Consider the following 12,759-nt stretch of genomic DNA (forward strand, 5'->3'; position numbering starts at 1 on the left):
TAATATGTACATACTTAAAGCTGGCCATACACAAAAAGATCCACTTCTTTGGCAAGGTTACTAAATGAGCTAATCTTTGCCTGATGGCAAGTTATTTGTCACCTTAGTCAGGACTGTCAGTAAGGACCATATCAGTGCTCCAACAAAGGCCCTCCCCATGGGGTTTATATACTTGTCCAATAGAGATTTGCCAGATTTTTGGACAGTTATCGATAGGACAGACCAGGGGTCCTGAACTTTTTTTTATCCATGAGCAACACCTAAATTCTAGTTTTCATTTAAATTCTAGTTCTATATAGACTAATAAAGGCTGATACACAGGCAGATAAACAAGCCAAATCAGCAGCTTAAATCTGCCAGTGTATGGACAACTTTAATATACAAGATAAGCAGAGAATAGTGATGCAGTATTGTCTCAGTGTTTGTATACCACAGAGCATGTACCAAATTGTTCCTTTTTCCCTCTACACCTACACTGCACTGGTTTGCCTCTTGGGTAGAGTTGGATGTTATGTAGGATGCCACTAAAGGTGGCCACACGTGGCGATTTGCGATCTTTCGTGCAACCATCGGTCATCAGCCACTAACCGTTCAGGGCTGAAACGGCAGATAAGGAGGTAGAAACAATAGGATTTCTACCTCCTTTTCCCGATTCAGCAGTGGTAGGTTTTGGGACTTAAAATCCCACTGCTTTCCATGCTGGGCAGGGCACAGATTATCTGTAAAGCCTACAGTGGAATAAATTGAAGGGGTTCAATACCCTTTTTAATCTAAGGGAGGTGGGGAACTGATGCCTCTGAACATAGTTATTATTGGTTACCTTTTTAATTTGTGGAAATTAGGTATGTCTGTGTAGATTAAAAATTTAAATACTTTTGTATTTATTTTGGAAGTTCAGTATTTATGTACCTTTTCTATATAAGCTATCTAAACTGAATGTGCTGATGTCGAAAATGGGGCTATATTTTCCCTTTAAGATACTGTTTTGTATGAATTTTATAGAGTAGTCTTAATTTTCTCAATTTTCGCCTTATTGGTATGTTCCACTCATCAAAGTTTTATATTCTGTTAACTATTTCTCCCTTCGTTAACAAACATCCTTTTAATTGTGTAAAATAGTTCATATAAAGTGTATTCTTCTGTGTAATAGGCCCATACCTCAGAGGGGGATCTTTTGGCAATGTCTCCTGTATTGAGATCTTCCCCAGATGCAGTGTGGTCAGGAAAAGGGAAGGTTGCCTCATTCGCACAAAACACTCCTGTTAAAAAAATTGAAGAAATTGACGCATCATCTTCTGGAATACAGGAAGAAAGCCCTGATGAAATGGAGGTCAGCAAAGAGACTAGCAACATATCTGTAAGGTCAGACCAGACTTCCCTAGAGTATCATGATGCTCCAACACCAGAGGACTTGGAAGATGATGAAATCCCTGTAACAGACAATGTACAACCTCAAAGTATTGAGTTAGATTATCAAATGGAAGATGGTCAGTTATCCGACAAAACTGCAGAACTACCACTCACTGAAGTGCAGGAGGAGCTAAAAGGTATTTTGTACTTATTTACTTCATTAATACTGTAGAATGCATAGTGTCGAGCTTTAGCTTAAAACCTACATGTGAAAGGCTTAGCAGTAAGCCTGTTGCCCAACTTTTGGGGGCAACGTCCTCATTTTTCAATAGTTCTGCATGTCTCGTTATGTATGCTCTTATGTGCATGGTTGCAAGATATAGTACTCTATTCCTGGGCAACACAGGAACCTAGGGTTAGCTACTCCTTCCAGGGGGCAGCACTCTGAATAAACAGCACAACTCCTCCCTATATATCCATCCGGCTTAACCCCCAGAGCAGTTTGGTTTTTTTTTGTTTTTGTTGTTTTCTGTGTCCTGTTTCCAGGAGGTTGGATAAGCACTGACACCAGGGGCTAGACCACATGCAGGGTACGCCCTTCATTAACCCCTGCTGCGGGAATACTTCACAGGGTCCGTAAGTCTTTCCTGGTAAGCAGACCATCCCTAGGCACGGGGGGATGAGTGCAGTGGCTGGCCTTTGGAGAGACTCGGGGAACCAGTAAGTACAACGGGGCATTACTCTGATCTCACTTGCCTGCTCCCTCTACCATTATCTCTCCTGCACATTGCAACATCTGGCCCTTGGGAGATCTTGGGATGATCTTTACATGCCAGAGCAGGGCAAAATAGCCAGTTTGCACTTCCAGAAATTCTGTCCACGCTAACTCGTGCGCACGGACTGCTGAATGTACGAATTGGGCGAGTAAGGAGTTCCTTGGCATGGAGAAAGTCAGTCAGCTCTGAAAGAAGCTCTCTCCTCTCCGACCTGAAGGAAATCCCCCACTTCGTCCCCTTCCAATGTCAGGACTAACCAGACAGCTCTCCTCTGGCTCACACCAGTTCTCAGAGGGTGATTCTTCTGGAATGACAGGATCAGAGGTATGTCACAGGAACGTTTCTGGGCCAAGAGCACATCAGTTCTGTCCTGCTTGTTGCTTCTAGGCCAGAAGGTAGCAGCGATAGAGGCGGTACCTTTTGCACAGTATCTCCTTTGCACATTATGACTGCATACTACGAAACTGAGGGAGAGTTTCTCTAAATCAAAAAATGGCACTCAACAATGTCAAGCAGAGGTCTCTGTTGGATGGAAACAGATCACCTAGCAAAGTGTTGTTCAGTGAAAGAACCTGTCTGGACAGCGATCTGGACAGTCTGGGATGCAAGGTTAGGGAGAATGGTCTCCAGAGGCATCTAAACTGTTGATCAGTGTGGTCAGAATTTTTAAAGGAGAACTAAACCCTAAAAATGAATAGGACTTGAAATGCTATAATAAACTGACTGGACTGGCTTAAAGTTTCAGCATCTCTATAGTAGTAATGATATAGGTCTTTACAGTTGTCACAAAGCAGCTGTTGAGAAGCTAAGCTTAGGGGTTGTTGCAAATTATCAAGCAGAAATTGAGATGTCTGTCATATAAGATGATTATACAGGGTTAATTACTCAGTTCTGATGCAATTGCCCTTGTTTCAGATCTGTCTGATCTGATTTTGAATTACTGATCAGCCTTCTACTGTTACATTTATATTGTGAGCCGGTCCCTAAGCTCAGTAACTTGACAGCAGCACAGAGCATGTGCATTGAATGGGCATCTTTAGATGCACAGATCTTCCCTGCTCAAGGCCTGTGGTTGCTTGTGCTAGTACAGAAGCCCAAAACATAATATACAATGTTTCTGCCCTACTTCTTTAATTAGGCTTTAGTTCTCCTTTCAAGGGGGAATGAAAAGCGTTGCTGCTTGGACAGAGATGGAGAGATTACTGGTATGGGTGGGGAGCTGTCGGCAGTGCACATTCCAGAACTGCTAAATTGGAGAGACTAAGTCAACACTGCTTAGATCCAGGAGAATGGGAACTCTTGCCAGGAATATTCAAACTCCTAACACAGAGGTGGGGTCAACCGGAAATCGATCTCATGGCATGCAGGTACAATTGCAAGACAATGTGATTCCTGTCCAGATGCAGGGATCCAATGGCAGAGTGGGTGGTGTGTGGTGGTTTCACTCACTGTATGTATTTCACGCTCTGCTAATGCTATCTCGAGTGCTTCGGAAGTTCCGCCAAGAGGCTAACATTGGTGGTTCACAGACCTGATCAACCCGTCTCAAAAGTATTGGTTCCGTCTGCCCTCCTGTCCGGAACTACATTGTCAGGGTCCCATTCTACACCCCAATCCAGTGATGTTTTTTGACGGCATGGTGATTGAGACCTCCATTTTGAGGCGCAAAGGATTCTCTGAGGGAGTGATACAGACGGTGATTAAGGCAAGGAAACCTGTCTCCTCACAGGCTTACCACAGGGTCTGGAAGGCTTATGACTTGTAAATCTAGAGGCTTCCTGTTCGAACAATTTGATCTAACGAACATCTTAAGTTCCTACAGCAGGAAATGAATGGAGACCTTAAACCTTCTTCACTTAAAGTTCAGATCAGTATGTTGTCAGTACTTTCAGGATCATTTGGCATTGAAGGAAGACATTTGTGTATTCCTACAGGGAGCACATGTAGCCCCCCTCCATTCGCTGGCCACCACCTTCCAAGGACCTTAAAGGGGTTCACCTCTTGTGTGAACTTTTAATGTGATGTAGAGAATAATATCCTAAGACAAATTGCAATTAGTCTTACTTTATTTGTGGTTCTTTAATAATTTCACTTTTTTTGTTCAGAAACTCTCCAGTGGAATTTCAGTTACCTGGTTGCTAGAGTTTAAAGGAGAAGGAAAGGCTAAGTCACTTGGGGGTGCTAAAATGTTAGGCACCCCCAAGTGACTTTAATCGCTTACCTTGTACCCTGGGCTGGTGCCCCTGTTAGGAGAAAACCGCACCAGCCTGGGGTACCTGGAGCGAGCGCTTCCTCCTTCCTGCTTCGTTTAGCAGCGACTAACACAATAGGCGCATGCGCAGTAGAGCGAAAAGCCGACTTCTCTGTTCAAAGTACGGCTTTTCATTCTACTGCGCATGCACACGCAAGAGAACAGGAAGGAGGAAGCGCTGCATTTACCCCGGGCTGGTGCTGTTTTCTCCTAACGGGCACCAGCCCTGGGTACAAGGTAGGCGATTCAAGTCACTTGGGGGTGCCTAACATTTTGGCACCCCCAAGTGACTTTGCCTTTCCTTCTCCTTTAAATTACATTATCAATTTTAAATGAGATGTGATTTGAGGAGGAGAGGCCTCAATAAACAATTAAGCAATAAAAAGTAACAGTAACAATTTATTTGTAGCCACATGAGGCAATAGTTTTTTGGCTGCTGGAGCCTGTAACCCCTTTTGAAAGTTGCAGAGTCAGATGAAAAAGGCAAATTAAAATAACTATAAAATGATGACCAGGTGACCAGTTACTTAGAATTGGCCATTGTATAACATACTAAAAGTTTATTTAAAGGTGATCCACCTCTTTTAATCTAATACTGAAGGAACAATAATAGACGCCTATTAAACCAATACGATTCATCGAGCTGAGCTGGGTGACTTGCAAGGTTGTATTTGTGTTGGCAATTGTCTCTGCAAGATGTGTATCTGAACTGAGAGCACTTTCAATTTCCCTACTCTATAAGGTGTTCCATGTGGGCGAAGTAAAGGATGGCAAGGAGGAGGCTTGGCTTCACACTCTGGACATATCTGCCTAGGTGCCGCAGACTTCTTCACTTAGGTTCAAGCTCACTCAACTAGAGCACTGAGTGGTTCTTGGGCATGGAAGAACTATGCGTCTGCGGATCAGTTATGCAAAGCTGCCATGTGGTCCTCCATTCATACCTTAACCAAGTTTTACTGTTATGATGTGTTTGCCTCTTTGCCTCTTTAAAGGCAAGTGCTGGCAGGTTCAGTAGTCTCTTTTTAAGGTATACTGTTTAAGTGGCCTTTTACCTCCCTCAATTAATTGGGACTGCTTTGGTATGTCCCCTAGATTCCTGGGTCCCCCAAGGAACATTAGCGAAAAGGAGATTTTTGTAAAACTTGCCATTAAATCCCTGTTGCAACCTCTGTTGGACTTATCTGGAGCTTTACCCTAGAGACTAGATTTAACAGTATGTTTTACAAAACTCTCCTTTTGAGTGGTGGTAGGATTTATTTTTTTTCCTTGATTATTTTATTGGACAATTTGTAATTTGATGATTTTACTTTTTATAGTATTTTTAGCTTTACTTGTCCTTTGCTGAAAAAAAAACATTTTGAATGTGTTTACCAGATTCTGAAGAAAGAGAAGTTGAGTCTATCTCTGTCCCTTTGAATGGTCCAAATGCACAGGAATACTTGACTGCTGTAACAGATATTGACTTGGAAGCAGCTTCCCCTTGGTAAGAATAAAATTCATTAGCAGTATTACTGGTTTGTAAAGGTGACAAAAAGGTAGAATCACTGGAGGGTGCCAAGTTGTTAATCACTCCCTGTGACTCTAGTCACTCACTGCTGGGGTTGCTCCTATTCAAAAAATGCACTGGTCTTGGTTGGTTAGCTTTTGGGGTGTTTTTTCTGTGCTGTACATGCAGGGGATGCTGAAACAATACAGACGGCAGTGCTGAGAGCAAAAGTATCTCCCAGGGATTCTACCTTCCCTTGTCCTTTAAGTGGGACTGTTTGTTTTATATTATAAAAAAATGTCAGTTGTGTTTTTGTATTTACTATTTTGTGAGGTGTCAATAACTAAACTAATATGAGAATTCATTTATTGCTAGTATCCTGTTTTGGTTAAGAAAAATGTGTTCTTTATTTCATAAGCTAATGCCATGATGCAGAAGGTTCATGTACACACACTTAGAGCTGATATAAATCTGGTGAAATAACATTCGAAAATACGTCATACTTAACCATTTTTATAGACAGGATATTGCTTTTTTAATTAGAAAATAATCCACCTTGTTTATTTATTCCCTTCTCCCACTGATTAGTATTTCAGAAACTCCTGAAGGCAGCTCTGTATATGGTGAACAAGAGATTGCCTCTTCAGCTAAGGATTCTGAATGTAAGTATGGTTAGAATTCCCCTATCCTAATGGAGCACAATTGCAATTGTTTCATCACACCAAGTGCTCTTGTGTAAAGTAGAAAACTTGTAATATTGACACAACTGTGTTGTATAGGGACATGTCAAAATTAATTTACCAAAATGTGGGGTGTTATTTTTTTTCCACTTTTCTGCCCTAATTTGGCATGCTTGTTTTGCAGCTTCTTCGGGTTAACTGACTGGTTCTGACTGTAAATTCTTCCAGTAATCCATTTCCAATGGTGCAAAGTAACTAGTCGAAGAGGTGACAACTGAAATAGTTATTCTGAATAGTTACTTTGCACCATTGGAAATGGATTATTGAAAGAATTTATGTGCTGAGGGCTTCCCATACCAGTCAGCTGAACTGAAGAAGCTGCTCGGATGAGTAGTGAAACTTCTGCAATGATTACTTAGCAAGTCCAGTTGCTCTAGATTCTGGTCGTGCTTGAGTATGTACCGCTGGGCTTAGGATAGTGATTAGGCCTTTTTTAAAAAAAAAAGAAATCAGGGTTTTTTTTTAATTAGTATACATTTTAACAGATATGGAACCTAATTTAGTGTTAGGGCTTTTATACACAATTATATGTGCTTTGTTTGATAATTGACAAAAGCATCTTTTATGTTTACAGCTGTTATCAGTATTCATGATAGTGTTGATGTCCATTGTAACCTTTCTGAAAGTGATCAAGATGGTGAGGAAGTTGAGGAAAATATTTTGCTTGATGACCAACCTGTTCCGACTTCAGTGTCTCACTGTGTGGAGCTTCAAGTAAGAACGCTTTTCACTATATTTTGTATAGTAGTAAAATTGAGGGCTTCCTTGTAAGCTTGAAAAACAAGTCCAGTTTGTTAATTATGAGTGTAACGTATATACCTCCTATGAAATTTCTGGCCTCTTGTATAAACTTTACAAATGTTTGTACTTCATTAGAAAAAGGGTAGTAATTTACTGATATACATTTGCCAGAGCAGTTTCACTTTTTCAGTGTGCTGGTACAATTGAGCTGTCTCCAAGAGCTTTAGTTCTAAGAATCTGGGGGTTACAGAAAGATAGGTTTCATTTAAGAATAATGCCGATCACTGCAGCTAAAGAAGGAAATTTCTCCCATGATAAACCTTATTCACCTTTTATTACAATGTATATTTCAGCTTCCTATAATTTGGGTTTGGTATTGGTTTTGCACTATAATTATTTTGCGTTCATCAGATATTCTCTATTTAGCTTGTAGAAACAAAGGATCTAGAGGTCGAACTGGAAGAGGTAGAATCTGAGACTAATCCCAAAGAATTCTATCCAGATGAAACAGTTCAACTTGGCTTTACTATTGGAAGTATTGAACAGCATTATACTTGTGAGTTAGCTGCTGACAGAGAGACACTAAATGAAACCGATGAAATTGAAGGAGAACATTTTGGAGCTGAGAACAATTTTAGCTTAGTACTTGAGGGTGATGCTGCTGAAGAGGAGATATTAGAGCCTCTGTCTAGCAAAACAGATCTAGAACTGACAAGACCTCCCATAGGACATCAGAAGTTGTGTTCAGAGATTAGAGAAAATATTGAAAAGTGCGAAAAAATTCCTGAAATACCTGTAACAATATCCCCTTATGTGGACAGTGATCATGAAAATAAGACCCCGGAGACATTACCATCTGTGGCTGAACAAGCTGAGGTCACTATTGCACAAAATGTCTTTAAAGACACTGAAGACAAAGATGTTCCCTCTGAGGATTCTAGTGAAGTTCTTTCAGGAAAAAAACCTGATAGGAATTCTGTAATGCCTTTAGACTCCTCGGAGTCCCCAGAGGATAAAATAAGGCAATCTGATAACATCATTACAGTGGAAAAACTGGAAATGACACACAAAATATATGAGGAAAAAACGGAGAAGGTAAACGAGATTTCACCAAATCGTGTTCAGACTACAGCAGTAAAACCCGTAACCCCCCGCAGAAGTGTACGGAAGGCATCAAAGACTGCTGACAGTTCAGCTGCTAATTTTGGGGAAATTACACTTCCCACAACTCCTAAAAGAGGCCCAAAAAAAGCCAAAGAAAACGTAGACACAATTACAAATTCAATTTCTGTTCTTCCAGAGGAAGAACTAACAGTTAGTACTAAAAGGATTACTAGGAAAGCAACCCTTACTGCTTTAGAAAATCCTGAACCCTCACAAATCAAAGAGCCACCTTTTGGGGAACCTTTGCAAGTACAGCCTTCTACTCCAACTAGGGGTCGCAGAGGCAGAGTAATAACCTCAGATGGCAAAGATTATGAATGTATGGAAGAAAAAAATGTCTTACCTCTAACTCCTACCAGAATTACAAGATCTAAAAATATTTTAGAGCATGAAAAAGGAATCAGCCAAATAGAGGACACAGGTGAAACTGAGCAGGAGGTTGTAACCCCTAAAAGAGGCAGACGCAGTAAACGTGTTGTCAATGAGTTGGTTAAGCATTTTGAACGTAATTCTTCTCAACCTGACATTAAAGCAGACACAAGTCCTCCTGTATCTCCTCAAAAGGTCTCTCTTAGATGGACAAGGGCCAGATCAGAAAATCTAAAGATTAATGCAACTGAAGAACAGGTGCCAAAAATACAAGAAGACATCTCAGACACTCCTAAGAAAAAGTACAGAAAGTCAAATAATAAAATGGGCTTTGAGGAAACGGATGCTGTTTCTGAAGGTACCATTGTAGACGATGTACAAGAGTCTTTAATTATCAGTCGCTCAGGAAAAAATCCAAACGCATCCATTGTCAGATCTGCTAGGAAAACTACACTACCTCCAGTAGCTGAAGAAAATTTGGAACAACCATTGCTGCTTCCAGAAAGCCACAGTGAAGTTATTGCTGATGAAGAAAATAAAACCATGAGCACAAGAACTAGGTCTAGTAATAAATCTTCTGAAGTTTCTGCCATCACTTTTGAGTTTTCGACACCAAAAGCAAGAACTAAAAAGACTGGAAAAGGTAAATGATGATGCTGAAATGATCCTTTGCATGCTTTACTTTTTCTCTGTAGTGTGATATTTTTTAGGTGTATTGAGTTCTATATATCATTACAGAAGACTTGTACAACAATTCAGGTAGATTTAAAAGAGAACTAAAGTTTAAACTTGAATCTAGAAATGAAGACTCTAGATAGTAGAAATGCTGTATTTTATATACTCAACTTTACCAGCCCAGATGTTTAGCAGCCCTAAAAAAAAAAAGTTAAAATCCATACCTTCATAGTTCACAGGAGCTCACCATCTTGGATCTGGTTAGACCATCTTTTGTTAATGACACTGTACATGCTCAGTGGACTGCTGTCATCAAGTTAAGCTTATGGGCCATCCCGAATCGTCTGTCATAGAAGCTGCAAATGCACTGATATCTGAGCTGCCATGTAACTTGAATGGTAATTAATTGCTAATTAGCCTTGTATTGTGACTTTTATATGAGATGAGATAGATAAATTATATAAATCACATTGTGTGTTTGTCCCTAAGCTCAGGTAGCAGACAGCATCCCATAGCATGTGCTCTGGGCAGAAAAGATATGGGGAGCATTTGAAGGCACAGATCTTCACTGTTGAAAGCCTCATTAAAGGAGAATTAAAGTTTAACAAAGAAGTAGAGTAAAAATGCTACACATTATCCTTAACATCATATCTACTAGCTCAAGGCAAGCACAGCCCTTTAATTGTGAAGATCTCTGAATCAGAATATGCCCCAGTAGCTCCCCGTCGTCTTTTCTGCTGTTTCACTGCACATGCTCTGTGCTGCTGTCAGTTACTGAGCTTTAGGGACTGGCCCACAATATACTGTATATATATATAGAATACAAAAGTAAGAATACAAGGCTGATTTTGTAATTACATTGCAGAATTCAGAATAGGTAAAGATGTATTTCTATTTCCCTACATAACATGTGGGAAACAAAGATAAAACATCCTTTATAGGAATACTATCATCTGAACAGTTTAATATACATAAGATTACCAAAGTAACTGGCATGTAAATGTTATTTTTAAATACAATTCAAATATTGTAGTTGGTTATCTCTTTTTGACTCTTGAAACAATGTAGCAGAGGCCAGGTGTGTATATAAACTGTCCTCTATTTAATCTGTTATTGTATCAAGAGTCAGACCCAGGAGTGCAGACAAAATTGTTTAGCAGTTTTATTTAATAATAACCTTAAAACCCATTTTAAAAATAAAGCATATCTGAAAGTTGTGTAGAATTGCATTTTCTTACTAGACCGTTTTTAGATAAAAGTCCTCTTTAAAAAAAAAAAACTAATATTCCTGAATAGGCATACTTCCCGAAAAGAAATTGCAAGTATTTAATCGTAACAAGAATGAATCAATATAATTTGCAATATTCACTTATCCATATGGCTGCTATTCTCAACTGCAGGTTCTACAGTTCCAACAGAATTGATACCTCCCACCCAGTATGTCTTCTCTCCTCCATCAACAAGAACAAGAAGGGCAACTAGAGCAAATGTCAGTGAATCTATAATAGAAACGGTCAGTATAATTATTTGTGTGATGCTTTTAACGAATACTTGCCATACACCGGGTGTGTTTTTTTAAAAAGGACTTCACAAAATCCTAGCACCTCTTTCCCTAGAAATATATTATTTAATAATAGAAAATCGCCATCTCTAAACCAGGGACAAGATTTTCAAATTTTCAGCATGGTTTTGTGTGCAAGTTTCTTCAGTGAGAAGCCAGCGACACTCTCGGGCCTATTTATCAAGCTCTGTGAAATGTTGCACTTCAAAAAGGTGTCAAAACTGGTGTTATTTATTAAGGTGTGTTCCTCTCTGGTGGTTAATTTGCACTAGCAAGACATTTATTTATCATTCCCATTGTTTTGCCCTCAAAGACACACATTCTTGCACTCGTGCCCCAATCTGTTATAGAAGCTGATGCTCGTTTAATATAAGAGGTGTAAGACCTAAAAGGGGTTTCTGCCTGAGAACTTAAAGGACTTGTTACCATGCCCAATGGTAGAATGTTAGTGTCTCTGGGAGGTGGTGGAGGATTTCTCCCACTCTTCAAAAAAACACCTTTTCCGATATAGGCGGCCATGTCACATGATCTGAATTTTGGAGATCTACAGATTTTAGTGTTTGAATCTGGCAACTGTGCTGGTTGTTCCACAGCCTTAATCTTTTGTTTTTTGACTGAGGCCATTGGCAGTCTTGTGGTATGTTTTGCAGCATTGGCTTGTTGTCATATCCATTCTTTTCAACTTTAGCTACACTCCGGGACTGAGATACATTAGCTTACAGTATTTGTTGCAGCATAAAAAGCTTAAAGGAGAAGGAAAGTCATTTTGGCATTTTACTGCCAATAGTTTCGCCACATTGGTGCTACCTAGAACACTGCAGAAAGCTTTACTATACCTGAGCTTGGTCTTGGTAGCTTCCTGCTGCACTTATAGCTGTTGCAAGCTCAGATCACACATTCCTAAGGCAGAGAGGAGTGAGTTCTTATGGGTGGGGGAGGGGGGAGCAGGAGATGGGAGGGAGAGAACTGAGCAGACTCGTGCCCCAAACCTGAAGGAGCCCTAAAGGAGAGGAAGTCTGATACCCAAGAACATTTTTACAAAAAAGGAGACAAGAAATCCTGTGTTTCTTTTGATAGAGGACTCGGTGCAGTGTTTGTGAGTGCTTATGGCTGTATTTACATAGAGCTTTCTGATAAAGCTTACTTCGTTTTTACCTTTCCTTCACCTTTAAGTACGACAAGAAAAATGTAAACATTGACACCGGACAAATAACATTTTGTTATGAACTGGTGCCATAACCTGCACAAGACATTAGTCTTGCTAAAGACTAATTGTAATTGTACATTTTAATTTGCAGAAATTGTCCCATTGTATTTGCTTTGCTCTTCTTAATTTTGTGTTCAGTAAAGTGAATAATATTTCATTTCTTAAAGGAATCCCAAGTTCAAGAAACACATGAAATAGCAGAGAAAGAGGTTTCTGAAGTTCCGGTCTCAAAACCAAGAGGCAGACCTCCAAAACACAAAGCCAAGACTGTTACCAGGTAGGGTTCGTGCTCCTTTATGTTTCCTAATATTCATTTTCTAAGGTTTAAATTATAAATAGGATTGTTAAACCTCTGAGCAAATTTGAAATGACAGACAATGCAAAGGCACCTTTGGCCTTGTGCCAGAACGTCTTGGGGACGACTTATGTATTCTGCGCC

General features: G+C 39.9%; 1 protein-coding gene across 1 annotated transcript in view; it reads left to right on the top strand.

The window, feature by feature from the left end:
• ahctf1 (AT-hook containing transcription factor 1) overlaps nucleotides 1–12,759 on the top strand; it is a 57,976-nt gene that overhangs the window by 44,566 nt on the left and 651 nt on the right. Inside the window, exons 29-35 of the mRNA XM_012963742.3 lie at nucleotides 1,151–1,547; nucleotides 5,752–5,860; nucleotides 6,452–6,525; nucleotides 7,178–7,317; nucleotides 7,771–9,520; nucleotides 10,953–11,065; nucleotides 12,488–12,597. Of these exons, the coding sequence (XP_012819196.1) occupies nucleotides 1,151–1,547; nucleotides 5,752–5,860; nucleotides 6,452–6,525; nucleotides 7,178–7,317; nucleotides 7,771–9,520; nucleotides 10,953–11,065; nucleotides 12,488–12,597 (2,693 nt within the window). The remainder of the gene's footprint in view (nucleotides 1–1,150; nucleotides 1,548–5,751; nucleotides 5,861–6,451; nucleotides 6,526–7,177; nucleotides 7,318–7,770; nucleotides 9,521–10,952; nucleotides 11,066–12,487; nucleotides 12,598–12,759) is intronic.

The sequence above is a fragment of the Xenopus tropicalis genome, chromosome 5 (assembly GCF_000004195.4).
Source record: "Xenopus tropicalis strain Nigerian chromosome 5, UCB_Xtro_10.0, whole genome shotgun sequence".
NCBI lineage: Eukaryota > Metazoa > Chordata > Amphibia > Anura > Pipidae > Xenopus > Xenopus tropicalis.